The 17,418-nt window shown below is 41.1% G+C and overlaps 3 protein-coding genes and 1 non-coding gene across 4 annotated transcripts; 2 read left to right on the top strand and 2 right to left on the bottom strand.

Moving 5' to 3' along the window:
* Positions 1-493: 493 nt before the first annotated feature.
* Positions 494-567, bottom strand: TRNAV-AAC. The gene has a single exon. It is a non-coding gene; the product is annotated as a tRNA-Val (tRNA).
* Positions 568-639: 72 nt separating this feature from the next.
* On the top strand, positions 640-3,364 carry LOC115756451. Its single transcript, XM_030696236.2, has 4 exons — positions 640-1,271; positions 2,064-2,271; positions 2,588-3,088; positions 3,188-3,364. Exons 1-4 carry the CDS (start codon positions 680-682, stop codon positions 3,279-3,281), a joined length of 1,395 nt encoding a protein of 464 aa, XP_030552096.1. The 5' UTR covers positions 640-679; the 3' UTR covers positions 3,282-3,364.
* A 728-nt stretch (positions 3,365-4,092) lies between these two features.
* On the top strand, positions 4,093-13,942 carry LOC115756437. Its single transcript, XM_048280766.1, has 13 exons — positions 4,093-4,608; positions 4,958-5,116; positions 6,715-6,783; positions 7,092-7,187; positions 7,461-7,553; positions 7,625-7,768; positions 8,289-8,396; positions 9,438-9,489; positions 9,569-9,600; positions 9,704-9,780; positions 11,110-11,429; positions 12,041-12,208; positions 13,499-13,942. Exons 1-13 carry the CDS (start codon positions 4,264-4,266, stop codon positions 13,720-13,722), a joined length of 1,887 nt encoding a protein of 628 aa, XP_048136723.1. The 5' UTR covers positions 4,093-4,263; the 3' UTR covers positions 13,723-13,942.
* Positions 13,943-14,179: 237 nt separating this feature from the next.
* LOC115756415 (protein PLASTID REDOX INSENSITIVE 2, chloroplastic) lies at positions 14,180-16,510 on the bottom strand. The gene is made up of 3 exons (XM_030696182.2): positions 16,378-16,510; positions 16,170-16,308; positions 14,180-14,684 (listed from the first exon to the last, which is right to left on the bottom strand). The coding sequence occupies exons 1-3, from the start codon at positions 16,380-16,382 to the stop codon at positions 14,490-14,492; spliced, it is 339 nt and encodes a 112-aa protein (XP_030552042.1). The 5' UTR covers positions 16,383-16,510; the 3' UTR covers positions 14,180-14,489.
* Positions 16,511-17,418: the final 908 nt, after the last annotated feature.

The following is a 17,418-nucleotide window of genomic DNA, read 5'->3' as shown; positions in this document are numbered from 1 at the left end:
AAAGTGGTTTCTTTTTTCCCCGTCGAAAAAAAAAAAAAAGTGTGGTTCCTCTTTTAATTACCTATTCTGTAAAAGAAAATAAAACGTATATAGGCATAGCTCCACTCCATATGCATTTTATTTTTCCTCTCGATACATCGGGAAGAGAGGTTAATATATATAAAACCTTTTAAAATATCCAACCCCTTTTCTAATTTCGGAAATGATTTTTTTATAATTAAAAATTTGGCTGCCATACAATCACAAAATAATTCATTATACATATCGTGGCCATTTAACTAAAAATTATTCGAGCAAAAAAAAAAAAAACTAAAAATCATTCATATCCTCCCAAAAATAACAATTTAAATAAAACAAATCATTTGCAAAAGAGGCAATTTAACTAAAAATTATTCGACCAAAAAAAAACTAAAAATCATTCATATCCTCCCAAAAATAACAATTTAAATAAAACAAATCATTTGCAAAAGAGGCAAAAAGGGTAGACACAAGTTGGCGTCGCCCGGACTCGAACCGGAGACCTTCAGTGTGTTAGACTGACGTGATAACCAACTACACCACGACACCGTTCTGCGAAGGAGTGTTAATTTCAATTGATTATATCGTAGTATCGAAATAGGTGTCTTTAAGCATGGCCTTCACCCGGTACGCTGCAAAGTGAACCCCGGAAGTGGCAACGATGCTGACCGTAGCTCTGAATCCGAATCTCCCTCCATTTTCATGCTGCAACCGCACCTCCTCCTCCTCTTTAGTGTTAGTAGTCCCTTCGACGATCGGGACTCACGTCTCTTATCGACGCCCGAACCCGTCGCCGTCCGAACCGCTCTTCGCCGGCCCTCACCATCGTTCCCTCGTCTCTTCTTCGCTGCGATTCCGACACCCTCACTTCGACTTTCATGTCGTTTCGGGGCGGAGACACCGCAGGTTTGAGGTTAGCGGCTTACGGAGGCGTAGGAAAGGCGGCAACTTGGAAGCGGATGGTCTCGAGAGGAATGGTAAAGTAATGGGATATGATGATGATGATGATTACGATGATGATGAGGAGGAGGATGAGGAGGAAGAGATGTATTCTCCGTTTGATAAGATGGCCAAGTGGCACGAGAACAAGCCGATTGGGTTTGGGGTTGGCAAAGTGTACGACACTTCCGTTGAAGACAAGCTGCTCGAGGAAATGCACCAGAGTCGGGTGGCTCAGGCTGCTAATATCAATAAGCTCAAGAACAATCTCGTCGCGCCCACCCCTCCCAGGAAAGACGAGTCACACCTTAAAGGTTATGCCTTGATCGGTATTTTTTTTTTTTTTGGACACCTTGAATTTTATGTAATTTTTTTACCTCTTAAGTTGGTCTCTGTCACTATCTTGTTTTTACGCTCACTTCGAATTTGGACTTTCGTCATAGAACATGGATAGATAGCCTTGAATGCTCTAATTGCTGCTGTAATAGAAAATAGCATATCTACCTTCTCCTTTTCATGTGACAAGTTCATATAGTTACTTGTTATCTGATGTGTCATCTGATGAGATTCTTTAGCCCAGAAATGCAATGGGACTCAGCTCAGGGGTGCGTTTACCTATGGGTGTAGTAATGTCAGGGAAAATTGAAGTCTTAGATATTAAAGGAAGCAGGGCATTTTCGAGAAATCAGGTCTTTTCACCGTGCTCTCGGGAATTATGATGTTTGTCACCGCTTAAGTTGAGCTGCACAACTTGTAGAGTAGAATCGGACTATTTTGGTAATGGTCCTGTTGCATCTTGTCGATTTGGTTGCTATTGTCGGGTACTAAGTGAACTTTGTCAATGTAGGACAGGTGTCTCTCTCTTGCGCTCTATCTTCAGATTGTGGAATTGGTCACTTCACCTTGATGTAATTGGCCCATAGGACTCTGTATCCGTCCTGCATGTACGAGATTTCTACCATTGTTGGTTCTGTTGCAGAATATAATTTAGTTAGTGGTTTTACATTCCATCGATAGTTGAAACACGTTTTTGTAGCTTGAGGTTGTCTTTAGTATGGTGTTGCATATCATTTGAATCTCATTTCCAACGTTATTGAGTAATTCAGCGACAGAGGCACTTCCAAGCGGAATTCCTGTTCGTGTGGTCAACCTCCCTAAGAAGAAGAATATCCATAGAGATCTAAGATTGGCTTTTAAAGGAGTTGATGGAATCACCGGTATTCATCCAGCCATCTCTGGAAACAAGAAAACAAGAGATCCTATCTGCACGGGCTTTGCCTTTGTATATTTTAAGTCTGAGGAGCATGCAATGAGGTACTAATTTTACTGGGGAGGGACTAAACAAGAGTCATTTCAGCCACATAAATCTGTAGAGCAATGTCCTGCTTTGTATTAGTTGTGGAGCTCTAATTCATGGAAATACCCTTTCCTATTTATCATTAAACTATACTAGGATTAATGGTGGTTCTTTTAGTCAACGAATACCAAGAAAACCATATAGGCTGAATTCGGTTTTCCTCGTTCAAGTTTGTTTTTGGGTGCTATGGCAACAATTTATGGGGCAGACTGCTTTCTAGCAGTCCGTCCTTCGTTTTCCTTTTGCATGCTGAATCTCTCTTTTTCTTATCAGTTTTGTCCAAACATTTTCTCGGCGGAGCTTAACATTTGGTAAGGTTCAGAAGCAGATCAAATGCCTGATGATGTCTTCACATCTCCCTGTTCATGAACACGCAGAATTGGCCAGTGACACCCTTGTGACTTCTCAAATCACCACGTGTGATATGGAAGGGGAGCCAGATTTGCATGGTGATGTCTCTGAGCCTACTTCAGGTTCCTTGGAGGATCTCACTTCTGAAAAGGAGAATGAGTGGAATGATGAGATCGAACTAGATGAATATGAAACTAGAGAGGATATGGAGACTTTTGACGTGTCAGATTTTGAGACTTTTGGCTCCTTAGAATCAGGAACAAAGATTGTCACTGCTTCATCTTCTACCGACCAGCGAGGGAAAGCAACACTCGCCAGAGTTGCCGCAAAACAAAAGAAACCACGGCCAAATCCCAAACAGCCTTCTGGCAAAGGGAAAGCGGAGAAGGTTTTGAAACAAGAAGTTCCGGGATCTGCTAAACGGTAATTTCCTGCGAGTTGCAGTACAGTGAAGATGAGTTTAAGATTCTGTTGTTGTGTTTGCCTGGTAATATAAATGGTTCTACCAACTTGATGATGCAGGTTAAAGATCAAGGAGAAGGCTGTGCTAACCGGTGTTTTGTCTAAATACGGAGGAAAAGCTGCTTTAACCTCGAACGACATTTCATTAGGTTAAATTGTTTTATAGATGCGAGAGGAGGAAAATCATTTCATGCTTGCATAAAGAAGATTGATAAATGGCCAGTCATGTTCTTTGTTTGGCCTTCACTTTTTCTGTTTACCCTTTGTTGCTGCTATTCCCTCTCCCGGGAAATTCTTGTCCCACCATATAATCCAAGTTTGGCAAGAGAACTAGCAAAGCTAAAAATAGCGAAATCACGTGATACGTGAGAGATATAAAGCAAACCAAGCCTTCCGTCTGATTAAGTAAATCTAGTTCTAGGTAGGGATAAAAAAAACCCTCGAGAATAGAATTTTTGTTTGTAGAGAGGTTTGATACCACGCTGATGAAGGAGGAGGAGAGATGAAGAGCAATGCGAGAAGAGCAAGGAAAATAAGAAGGAGAAGAACATGGATTGGATTGGATTGAATTGAATGGAATCGGGCCGTACATGAACTAAGTCTGGATTGAGTCGAATATGAGTGGCTAAAATGGTATAAGCTGATATACATATATATGGGTCAATTTGAGTCGAATTCATTTTTCGGCTCGCTCAAATTCAATCCGGTTCGCCCATTGGACAGTTCTAATGTTCACGACACAAAATTGAAGTCGAACATAAAGGCCGTGAAATTGCGATTATGGCTACAAAATTTTCACGGTGATAAACTTCTTTTCTTTTTTTAGAAGGGGAAAAAGAATAAAGTCTGCTAAATACGGGCTAACTGCAATGTAACCGCCCGGACCACCACACTGGAGTCTGGGACATCGGCTTGGGCTTTGGCAGAGTCGGCCCAACCTATCAAAACCGGAGAGCAAACTTGCCATCGCGAGGTCTCTGTTCAAGGTCTGGCCTTGCTCTGCGCTTGATCCGAATCGGTGGAACCGGGAAATCACTACGCCCCATTGATTTGATTCCTCAAGTTCCTGATTAACTGCGCCAATTTCATCAAATCCCAGAACCTAAACCCCCGATATCTTTTGCGCCCGCCCGCCCATGAATTGCTTGTCCCGCGTGCCTTCCTACACTGCCACGATATGTAGAAGAGCCACCCGTTTGATCGGCGGACGTCCTTTCGTCAAGTGTGCTAATGCGCCTGCTTGTAGCGGAGCGTTCCGGAATGCCTCTCTCAGAAGTGTGAACTCGGAGTTCATGCTCTGTAGATATGGTGTTCGATGCTATTCCTCTAAGAGGGGCAAGAGAGGCGGGTCCAAGGCGGCGAGCTCGGTCTCGAAGAAGGTCGTTGATCCGGAGAAAGATTCCTTCTTTGTTGTCAGGAAAGGGGACATCGTTGGCGTTTACAGGAGCTTCCTTGAATGCCAGGCTCAGCTTGGTTCATCGGTACTAACCATTTTGCCGCTTGAGGGTCGCGCTAAAATTCATTGCATTCCTTTTCATTAGTTTTATTTTCTTTGGTTGAGACTCTTGGGTTCATGTGCTCTGTGTTTGTTTTTCCGTTTAGTTTGTTCAGCTGTTTTTCTTGATTTGGGTGGTGACACCGAATGCCATAAGCTGTGTCGGAGAAGTGAAAGATCGAAGTGTTATAGTCAGACAATGTGATCCTGATGCTCTTCCCCTCAGTTTCTTCTGTTCTTGTCTTTTATGCACGCAAGCTGAGAAGGTTCATGGTTTCTATCGTGTTATCATTGTGTTGCAAGTTTTGAAGTCACATTTTTTGTTGTCGTGACAGGTATGTGATCCTCCTGTCAGTGTTTTCAAAGGCTACAATATGTCTACAGACTCCGAGAATTATCTTGCCTCTCGTGGGCTTAAAGATGCTATCTACACTATCAATGCTGCTGATTTGAAGGATGATCTTTTTGGAATGCTTACACCTTGTCCTCTTCAGGTGAGATAGCCTAGCTTAGTGAAGTTGCTAGTAGAGTATGCTTGCCTGTAGTTTTTGATTAATCTTAGGTTATGGCTTTTTGTTCCACTTAGGTATGTAGCTATCTCTGTTACCCAGCCAAAAGAAAAATTATAAGCATAAATGTCATGCAATTCTCTATGCATTCTGAGGCACTTAAGGAACTTTGCATTTTCTGTCTTTATACCTCCTAAAAGAGCCCTCATGTTATTATTGAAGAACAATGAGCTGTATCACTTTAAAGAGAATACTTGAGAGTAAATTAATCTTGCCCTCGCTTAACTCTCTCATTGTGTTTAGCCTTGAGACCACAGAACCCTTAGAAGTTGAAGGGGTAATGACGCTATGGATTTGTTTGTTTTGCGGAAAATGAATGATTTGAAGAACATTTTTTTTTTATAATGATCTCTTGCATGGCTGCAATTATTAGTCAATTAAAATATTTTTTTTCTGCAACAATTTACATGTAAATTTTTTTGTGGATGGTGGTAGTATTTTTCGTTTATTCATTTTTGTAAGAGATATAAGTTATCTTACTTGGGAAAATATTTTTCAAACCATTTTTTTTTTGTTTCAACGTTGTCCCCGAACTTTTCAAAATGGTTCAATGCGGTTATGCTGTTAAGATCAAAGACAGAATCTGTTGATGAGGATGTAATATTCTCTTTAATTTTTGACCTGCCATTATTTTCGTTCAATTTCGTCCCCGTATGGTTCAATTTAGTCCCGAAACTGTTCTTTTTTTTGTCTCTCTCAATTCCACCAGATTTATTCCCAACTCAAAATGTTCATTAATAATCTCAGAGCATTTAAATCCAAACATAATATAATTAAAATGGATTACACAACACAAAAGGTTTAAAAGGTGTATTCTTATTGGTAAAAATGTTTACTTGTGTTTACATATTGTAAGAATGTCTAAACATAAATAAACATTTTATGTTAACACAAGGATCACATTTCAAGTTGCTCGACTAAATGAGTTCGAGCATGTCATAAACAGAGATAAGGGTCATTGAGGTTTATACTCGTAGAACATTTGATGATGTTCATCATACTCAAGCTAAGGTTGATAGAGAGACAAAAATCAAAATATTACAGTTAAAGGAAGAAATTGGAAGAAAAAACGACAAGTCAGTAATTTTAATGGCCACGTCAGCAAATTTCATTCAATTTTTATTGGAATGCCCATATTGAACAAAAACTAAAAGTTTAGAGACGACATTGAAAAAGAAAAGGTCTAGAGGTGACATTAAACAATGGAGAAAAGTTGGAGGACTATCGGTGTCATTATATCGATATTGAATGGAGGCTGGAGTCAAATTGAAAAAGTGCTAGTAATAGGCATGTCTAGGCAGAATGGTGCAGCAATCAATTAAGCACGAGGTAGATGAGTTAGGGTCAAAAGTTACCCATACAAGTCACACGGCATGCTTCCAGGATCCGTTTTTTGTTCTTTCCCAATGAAATTTTTGTTGATTGATGATCTCATATGTAGTGTCTTTCTCTGTATAATTGTTGAGATTTTTGTCATCTGCGGTGGGTTGAGATCTATTAGTGATCGAATTGCTTTTGATCAGGAGCCTGCTGCATACAGAGGCAAAGATACTGAGACTAATGGGCCCAAAGAGACATCCCACGATGCCTTGGTAGGTAGATGTATTCAGTACATTGATGTGCTTTCGTACTTCTGCTTAAATCTTTGGGTTTAGTTGAATTATGGAAATTTTGTAATGGCACTCAGTATTAGGGGCCATATTCCGAAGATGGGTCGCTATTGGGGAGAGAACCTAGCATCATTTCTCTCCACTGTTGACTCACTTTAATTATTTGAAGATTAGGATTCTGTGATTTGTAGGAAATCTTTCGTCCTTCCCTGCTTTTCTTTCTCGCTTATTGAAATGGTCCTTGCAATCTAGCCAGGTAAGTTCACTCTGTAACTGTCTCCTTCTTTCAGGAGGAAGAAGTTTCTGTAACTGTTTCGACTGATCCATCTGTAGAGCATGTCAGCTCCAATCTCAATGACGAGGGGGTGCCAATATCTTTAGGATGTGTGAGTACTTGTCCTAACGCAATGTGTATAATTTATGCTATGAGGGACATACCTGATAATGTTTCTTAGCTGAGTCCATCACATTCACGAAGCTACTTTCTTTTCATTTTAGTTTGGTCTATCAAAATGGTGATCAAATCTAATTGATTTCTAAAATGCGTTAGTACTTGTACTAATGCAATGCAAAGGTAAAGTCATTCATAGTAATGTCTTTCACTAAAATGGAAGTAAAAGTGGCAACATTTGCAAGACATGATGATAGTCTCTATGCAGAGTTCTTGTATTCTTGAATTCGATGGTTCATCAAAAGGTAATCCTGGAAAAGCTGGGGCAGGAGCTGTATTGCGAGCGGACGATGGAAGCATGGTATACATTTAGCTTGTTTACATAATTTTGCTCATTTGCTAATGCCTCTCTGACTTTGTATCTTCATACAGATATGTATATTACGTGAAGGTGTGGGTACAGCCACAAGTAACGTCGCTGAGTATCGAGCTATTATCTTAGGACTGAAGTATGCCCTGGAGAAGGGGTGTAGAAGCATTCGTGTTCGGGGCGACTCCAAACTCATCTGCATGCAGGTTGCTATTCTTCAAAGTCCAAATGTCACGCAATGTTTTCATATATAACTAACATCTAAGTCATTAGTATTCTTGTTGGACTCCGAATCCTTTAAGACAAGTTGGGATCTCAATTGGTTTCTCAAATTATTATGCCTGTTCTACTTCCAATAGGTTGTCCTTTTGAATCTCTGAGTCATTGTTGTGGCATGTTGGACTCCTGTGTCTGAAATATAGTACAATGACACTAAGGAGTGAAAATATGCATGATTCAGAGTGAAATTATATCACCATAGTCATAGGCTCTCTTATTATTGTTCTTTATTTAGTTGGCTCTTAAATAATGTACCTGATGTTGATGCTCCAGGTATCTTTTTCTTTATGTTCTGTACTTACAGTAACAGCATAATTGAGCTTTCAAGCACTCTCTTAGCGTGACCGACCATTAGGGCTTTGGGATTTGTTGCTTTTCTGTTTGCATGTGCCTTGGTTTTATTTCCCCTGTTATTCAGTGTATTGGTTGGCAAATCCTGGATGACAGGTTCAAGGTTTATGGAAAGTCAGACACGAGAAAATGTCTGAGTTGTTTCAAGAGGTCGAAAAATTGAAGCAGAACTTTCTGTCATTCGAGATCAGCCATGTTCTCAGGGTAACTAATTTTGCTTTGGCATCTCGTAGTCAAGTTCATTCCTCATCTTGTTCAACGCCATTTGCCTAGGTCTTTTATATGTCACACAAGCTATGTATCTTTTTTATCGCGCAATTTAAATTCATTATAATCAGTTTGCGTGGTTAATCAATTCCTAAACTATGAATATCATATCAATGGTGATGGAAATGGCTTATGTAAAACAATAATCAAAGATGAACCCTTGCCTTATGGATTTAGATACCAACCTTTCACAGAATCGATCTGCTATACGCTTTTGCATAAGGCGATTTACTTGCCACCTTTGATGAAGCCAGATGTTTATTATTTCTTAATTGTCTGTCAGCCTTTTCTTTCAAGCCTGTTTGGTGTGGTTATACTTTTGGACTTTTGTTATTTTCTGCTATAATTGTTGATCTGCTATATGCTTTTGCATAAGGCGATTTACTTGCCACCTTTGATGAAGCCAGATGTTTATTATTTCTTAATTGTCTGTCAGCCTTTTTTTTCAATCCCGTTTGGTGTTGTTATACTTTTGGACTTTCGTTCTTTTCTGCTATAATTGTGGGCTTTTGATTGGAAAATTTCCTCTCTCTCTCTCTCTCTCTCATTGCCTCTTCTTTGCGGCTGCTGAAACTATGACTTGCATTTAAATTTTGTTTACCTCACAGCCAAGATACCAGAAATCCTCGCTAGAGAAGTCCAAAACATCTTTATTCTCTGTCTAGCTTTTAACTTTTTTAGGTTGCTGTTTCTTGTTGCAATAAGAAAGACGTTGCTATTTCTCGTGCTTTATCGTAAAAAAAGGCAGCAATTTCTTGTTGTTTGGGGCCTTGCCACCTGCCTTGATAGTAATTTTAAGCAGAAAATCGTGTGACATTCAGGAGGCGAAAGCCCTCCAAAAGGCCCTTGTGTGTTGCCCATAATTACTTTTTGAGATGCATATCATGCAATGGTTATTTATGAATTGAGCATCATCAACTGCTGCTTTTTGTGTTGCGAAATGCTGTCATCTTCTTGACCTTTTCTACTTTTAACTAGGACCTAAATTCTGAGGCTGATGCCCAAGCAAACAAGGCAATCCTTCTTGCTGGTGAGATTGACTGGCTAAGTCTCCTCTTAAATTGATAGTGATAATCTCTGAATCCGGCATGCCTCTTTTGCTGGTGCAGATGGTCAAGTTGAAGAGGAATGTGTGGAGCTGGTTCAGATGGCTTAAGACTACGGACAATTTTAGGTATATATCTGGATAGAATTGGACTATGCCATTGTGACATGACTGGTTTTCTTACTATGTTTCCTTTCAGGTCTGTGACTCTGCTGGCGACGCTTATAGAAGGATTTTGCCTCAAAACTCCAGTTCCAGGGCCGAATATATTGTGCTGTAACATTCTGTCATTAAGGCGTGTATATGCTTTGCCATCACGCACTTGGCACGGCATCAACAATCTGGTCAAGCACCGGATGAACCAGAACTAGCTTTACGGGTTGAAGAAGAAGAAGAAGAAGAAGAAAGAGGAGGAGGAGGAGGAATAGACGACAACGACGGAGGTAAGGATGGCATTTGATTGGGTCTTACCACATTCATGGACAAAAAGCAAAACATCGGTTGATATTTCCCTCAAATGGCGATGCTTGCTGATACAGGAACTGAACAGACGAAGTTCTTCCTCTTTTTCTCGTTCTCAAAGTAAATTGAAAGTTAATGACCTTGGCCTTGGGTGTCCTTATTTTTCTTGGGTTGTCCACTCCAATTATTTCGCTTGGAATACTGATGTATAACATGACCACTGAATTCGGCAGCAAAGGAGAAGCTCCCCAGATGACGTCTTCCTTTCGCTTGATTCGGAGATGAATTACTATGTGATTGTGCAAGTTTCACCATTATAACCTTACCATGAGGAGCATGGTCTCTATTAAAGAGAATTCCTTTGCTTATGCTCTTCAATGCCCGCCATATTATTCTGCCCGGCACCGTCACTGGTTGTTGTTCAGCATGTATCACCGCCTCTGTTGGTACATCTTCTTTGCTGCTAGCACCCCTTTGAACTTGTAACTCCTCGCTTTGTAACGTGAAAATCATTTTTTCGACAGGATGGATGGAAGACAATTTTCTTCGCTAAGTGTTGGCTAATTCGAACCTAAGAGGTCGGCGGGATGTAGCTTAGTGGTCGAGGGCACTCAAATCTCTACCGAGAGCGAATGGGGCAGTGACGACCAACCCGGGTATACATTTTTCAGAATTTTACCAAATCGAGATAACTCCAAATCTATTTAAGCGGACATGTAACATCAGAACTAGTTAGCAGCGACAGACAAGACAACAAGCGCCACGGATTTTGTCTTTTATTTATTTTGGTCACGGGCCGACATGTTCGTTGGTAGGTCACGCGGTATATTCCATAGAAAAAGATCCTAGAGGGAAGTGGGAAATTGTTCAAATGCGAAATACGTTGTCGTTTCGTCGAGGGATGGGGGCTGGGCTGGTCATGGGCTCGTCGATGGTTGGTGGCCCAGAAAGACTCGGACGCTAGCTGAACCGAGTCGAGTATTGATGGAAGCCTGCTACGATAGTAGACGGCCTGGAAAGAACACAACTTGGAAGCCAAGCAAGGCACAACCCCCACGCAGTTGAAATGAATCCACGGCTCCTTCGTCCACCGATTTCGAAATGCAACCGCTACTGGAAGGACGATGATCTGAGTGACTGAAGGGTCGGGAACCCTGGAGCTCTGAAAACCATGGCGGTGATTCTATCGAGAGTTGCTCGGAACTTCGCCGTTGCCGGTGGTGCCGCCAGATCTTCGCTTTCTTCGGCCCCCTCTTGTCCTTCTTCTCCGTTGCGCCGCTTCTCTTCGCCGTCTTCGCTCCCCGCCGTCGCGGTCGCTCGGTCTGATGTCGCCGCCGACGTGGACGAGGAGGGGGACGAGGGCCTGGGTCTCGCTCCGGCTTCGGTGGTCAAGGCGGCGGATCCAACCGTGCTCCAGCCTCGCGTGGTGGTTTACGACGGTGTCTGCCATCTCTGCCACCGAGGTCCAAATATCGACACTTGTTTGCCTGTTCATTCGTAACCTTATGGAATTTCTTCTTTAGGGGTTGCAATTCAAAATGCGCGCGTTATCTTTCCCCCCGCTTTCTCAACATCCTGCTTCTTTTTCCTTCGTGCATAGTTTATGCGTTCGATTACTCGCGCACCTCATCATTAACTTGCTCTTCGGGGGACTGATTGTCATCTCGTCACGAGTAATTGCATCTCCCCTTATGCTTTTGCTCTTGTTACCGTGTTAATCGTGGGTAATGAGGTTTTTGTTTAAAATGCTGACGAGTGTGGGAGATTTTGTTGGTCGTCCGCTAAAACTTTGGTCCCTGAGAGATGCTATTCAAGTGAGACATTATTGACATGTTTGATCCGTTCAAGGAATGGCTTTTTTGGATTCTATGGCAGTAGAACTACTCCTTGTATATGTTACTTTGCATTCACCGTATTTATTTGTCCGTCGGTGTCGCCCCGTTATTTTGCCTATTCTTTTGATGGTTCTAACTGCTTTTGGTTTGTCCTTCACCGGTTCTTGGCGCTTGGCCTGGAGGCCTCATTCATTGATTTTGATAAGTTTCCTTTGTTTGTCTTGATTTCGGACTTTTAGGGGTGAAGTGGGTCATCAAAGCGGACAAACATAGGAAGATTAAATTCTGTTGCCTCCAATCTAAGGCTGCGGAACCATACATGAGACTCTGTGGTCTCGAACAGGAGGATGTCCTTCGTCGCTTTCTGTTCATTGAAGGGCCTGGAGAATACCACACAGCATCTACTGGTTAGAGCCCTCTTCCTTTCGGGGTACACAATGTGGATTGACCACTTCTGGTTGAGAGAGTTCTCTTTTGAATTCCTTTTGTTCTTTTTTGAATGATGAGAGTTCTTTGTGAGTGTCGAAACTTCCGCGTTGCAATAATGGTCACCGAGCAATGTAGTTGCTCGAAGTTTCTTGGTGGGCAAGAGTTGCATGTGCTAGGACTGCTTTTGGTGAGATGTGAGGGGCTAGCTCCGAGCAGAGAGCAAGAGAGCAAAACCGTGCATGGTAACTTGTTGCGTCATATTTCACGTGCTAGCTTTCATCTTAGATCTTATTTACTTAGATTATCACAGCCAATATGCTAGGATGAACATGCTAACTTCACTGGCTGAATGATGCTTGTGTTTTTGGATTGTCTTTGCGGACACTTTCTTTCAAGGCCTTGAAGGGCAGAGAAGCAACGGCTGCATTTATTTTGAATTTTTTGTTGGTCCCTTTGTCTATGTACCAGTCTTGATGGAGGGTGGTTGTATCCTCGATCATTCTCCTAGCTCCATCCTAGCCTTAGTGTGCATAAGCATTGATATATTTTCCCCCCCTATTAGACTTCAGTCTATCACTTTCCACCCTGCATTCTTGTTCGCTAGCATCTCCATTTTGGTGTGCAAGTCTGCATCTGTAGCTTCAAGAGATTCATAGTCACTTGTAGATATGTGTTTCCCCTCTATCAAGATACTGCAATTTTCTCCGCACTTGGTCCCTTTGCATGCATAATGAACACTGGCTAGATGTTGCTATTCAGAGTAATTAGAAATGCTGTTGCTCCTGTCTGTCTCTTATCTGATCTGCAAAGTTCTATTATCAATCTTAGATTTTGGCCCAGTAGCGCATGTGTTCAACCATGGACGGGGAAGTTCAAGGTTCCATATATAGAAGCTGCTTGAGACAGGGGGATTCTATGACTTCCAAAAATTATTTAGTTTTATTTATTTTCAGTACCTAATTACATTAGCTTGTGTTTTTGGTACTGTTCAGGACATATCTCATGCTGTCACGCAACATAAAGGATGTGAGGACCATAAAAAATCTTTCGAAATAGTTGGGCTCGGGCTTTAACTCTACCAATCTGAAGCAATAGTTGCATTCCTAGAAAATTAGTTGTCCATTCGAGAACACGGGAATTTGGTCTCTGAATTTCACATTTCTGTATGACTATGAATCGTACAGCCAATATTTGCAGCTGCCCAAATGCATGCTGAATGACTAGAAGCTCATGGATAATTCCTCTGATCTAACTATTGTCATATGCAGCTGCTTTAAAAGTGATGTCCTACTTGCCGCTGCCATACTCTGCTCTCAGTGCACTACTGATAGTACCGACACCACTTAGGGACGCAGTTTATGATTATGTTGCCAAAAGGCGATACGACTGGTTTGGGAAGGAAGAAGATTGCTTGGTTCTACGAGAGCAGGATATGCTCGAGCGCTTTATAGACAAGGATGAAATGTTGGATCGAAGTCGATCAGTTTTGTGAATACTTTTTCTTGCCTGGCATTTAGGTCTTATGCAAGTTCGCACTTGTAAATGGTTTCCCTCATCTAGTTCTCTCTCTCCCTCTCTATTGAGATTTTGGATGAAAGAACATGACATTGCAACTCACGAAGTTGGACTTCAATTTTTCTCTTGTAGGAGTCATGTACAGTACAAGTAGCATCGGTGAATTTCAATATTATATCATATATGTTCATCCATCATCTCCTTGTAGTAGTTAATTTTTGAGCCAAACTTTTAGAGCGACCTCAAAAGGTGGTTGCACCCTTTTCCCCTCTTTGTGAAGGTTACCTGATCAGTGCATCTTTCGTACAGGATTACGGGCCGTTTCTTTCTTACATGTTTCGATCGTGTGTATGAAACTATCTACTGTCCCATGAACCTTAGACTATATACTGTCCCACAATTTATAGAAAGTTACTCGAACGATGGACATGAAATTGAAGAGCGGAAAAGGGAGCTGCCGCAGTTAAGAATGGAGGAGGAATCGAGTAAATCTCTGATTTTGCTGGATGTTCTCTTACATCTCAATCTCAAGAACAGCTGAGACACAAACTAGCTGCACCACTGCTTGGCCAGCCTAAACTTCGAGGCTCGCTCAATTTCTATAACATCTCTCACTACAAAAAATTGCTCTCAGAAGAAACAACAGATACTAGCGAAACATGAAAAGGCCGTTACTAAATACTACAACACTCCTGGGTAAAGCTTCCTAATTTGTTTTTTAAGTACGAGTCCGGCAACCCCCTTTCAACTGCTATCCTCACCATTCCATTCTTTCCAGTCCTTGTCAACATGACGTTGAGCCCATTTGACTGCTGTGCGAGCAGCTTGTGGTCCTCCAGGGAGCCCTCGTTCGTTTATGGTATCAGCCATGTCGATGAAAGGGATGACCAACAAAGTCCCCGGTCCCCCATATTCCGAATGTAAGAATGTACTGAATATCTACAGAAAAAAATCACATCTCGCGTGAGTTGTTGGCATTGATGCACCTATGAATAAATATACCAACAATGGCACGATACATAAGAGATTTTTACTGTGCACACAATCATTTAGAGTTTGATTTACATGGACTATTCTGGACACATGCCAGATAAGTTTTATCTCAAAAAGTTTATTCTGATGCAAATATAGCTTCCGAAAAACACATGGGCTATGCAAGAAATGAAAATCCACAAGGAAATATCAACATGGGTCCAGATAATTTGTATCTCAAAAAGTTCATTAGCTATCAAAAAACAAGCATGGCTATGTAAGAAACGAAAATCCACGAGGAAATCTCACCATGATACATGAAGGGCAAACCAGTATAACAGGGAGTTTAGATATCTACCAATTCATGTATGCTGGAAATTGGACCTTATCAAATTTTGTAGATAATAGTCCAGTTAGAATTCCTATGTGCATCCATCTATCAGGAAATGAGATTCTTTGAATTAATTAAAAAACAGAAAGACATCTTGTTCTTCTCCTTTAAAATGTCCAATGAAATGATTTAAGCGGCAATTCATTCCCATAGATTAAGCCATTAAAAGCTTTTATCTTTCAGAGACATGTTATAAAGAAAGAAACTAAATATAAAGTAGCAAAGAGAGAGGAAGCTCTACTTTTCACTAGAGCAAGTCATTCAAAGAAAATCTTGTCAACAGTGCCAGAACGGCACAAAGATACTTTTTTTTTCCTTTGGAGGTAAGGCAACACACAGAAGATGATAACTTTCCTCAATACGGACAATCCTTAAGAAGCAACAATAATCCAAGAGGGAGCGAATCGCATTCTACACTGCAACCTAGAGATAATTTGTCAAAGTACAATTTGCGACCATACGAACTGAACGTGGAATCACGAGTGCGAATGAGCTGTGCTATCAAAGGTTGTGATTCTAGCTACAAGTTCATGTAAATTGCCCATGAGGTTTGATCCCCGAATTTGAGGGATCAATGTCAAATAAAGTGGTTGCCTCTGTGCCACAGGGAAAGACGCAAATGAAGCGCTTAATCTATGAGACTGTATCTCTGTACGGTGCCAATACAGTAGAAACTTATGCACTAGACAACAAGCCATTCAAGTAACAATTAACCTCAGCAAATATATTATCTTGCCCAACAGAGTACATTGGTTACCATAGAGAAAGTAACTTATATCAGTATAAACATTGACAAATTCAGACATAACAACAGTCACCAGCACAATTTAATTGACCCAGACCAGAAGGAAACATTCTTCTTCCTCAGAACGCGTAAAGATAATTGGCAGAGCAAGAACAATAAATAAAGTGCATAAAAAAGCAGGACAATCCTTGTTCAATACCACTATCAAGCTGAAAGTTCCCATGAACTCAAAAAGAGAAAACTCAAGAGAGAAATCATACGACTCTACTCCAAGAGATTAGGAGCTTCAGAAGATAACAAGCAGGAGTTAGCTGACCTCGGTGCAGATCCCCACCACTTCGTCAATGGAATCACCGAACAAATCCTTTTTCGAGAGCTTCGTTAGCAGGTGGCTCCTGAATCTCTCCGTCTCCTGAGAAATCCACGTCACACAACACAACCCGGCCTTAAGCACTCTAAACATAAAAATTCAAAATTTCGAAGGAAGAAGAAGTCGAAAAGGGCCAAAGCGGAGCGGAACTCACGGCATCGGCGAACTCGGGAATGGGGTCGGGGAATTTGTACTCGGCGGCTCTGCAGATACGGTTTCCGTGACGACGCTTAGATGGGAGGAGATTGAGGGAAGGCGAGCTTCGGGGTCTGAAAACGCTCGTCGAGCGTGCGTATGATGAAGTCGAAGAGAACACTTTAGAAGAAGAAGAAGAAGAAGAAGAAGAGGAAAGAGGAGGAAGAGAAGAGTGAAGTGTTGAGGAAGAGGAGGAGAATGGGAATTGCGATAATGGCGGAGGAGAGACGGTCCAGAGCATCATCTTCTACGTTTCTTCTCTCTTCCGGGTCCTATCCATCTGAGAAACAAAAGACCGCAGGGTTTTAGCTAAACCCGCGAGAAATCGGCTGTGTCACTTACTAGATCGGGTTAACTCCAATTTGTCCCAATGGTAACGTATTGGTAATTGTCCCGTTCCGACAAGATGGGTTCAGGATGGACATTGTCCCAAGTAAACTTAAGGTAGCAACATAGTCTTTTTAAGCCATAAATACTTTTTTAAAAATAATCGCTTACAACAGCTAATCAATAAAAAAATATTTTATCATCGAGAAAAACTTATATCCAAACATGTTCTCGTCTTCTTGTTCATTCATTTTTTAAGCGATATAAGCCATCACTTTTTATATTTTTTTTTCAATTTATTTTTTTTTTCGTGAAAAAAAATACGGAGCTTTAGTCTCAAATAAGGATCCGACCTCAGCGGCAAGTCATATCTTCACTGGCCGGCCTGCATGTATGACTTAGGTGCTTATATATCGACGCCAACATCATGATGCTAAAAATGAAGGGCACGGTCAAAACACAAAAAAATTCTTCATCAACGATATTACAAATGACAACTACCCTCAGAGGACCGTCAAAGGACTCTTTTAATTTGGATACTTCAAACTCGTATTGGACACAATAATCCATTTTTGAGGAAACGGCCTTACTTCAAATCCTTATTTGGAACTAACTCTTAGCTACTTTATGCTCCCATTCGAAACTAAATTAACTATTTTATGTCATTATTTAA

This window comes from Rhodamnia argentea, chromosome 6 (genome assembly GCF_020921035.1).
Source record: "Rhodamnia argentea isolate NSW1041297 chromosome 6, ASM2092103v1, whole genome shotgun sequence".
Classification (NCBI taxonomy): Eukaryota; Viridiplantae; Streptophyta; class Magnoliopsida; order Myrtales; family Myrtaceae; genus Rhodamnia; species Rhodamnia argentea.
Note: the sequence above shows the minus strand (reverse complement) of the source record. Positions and strands in the feature narration are given on the sequence as shown.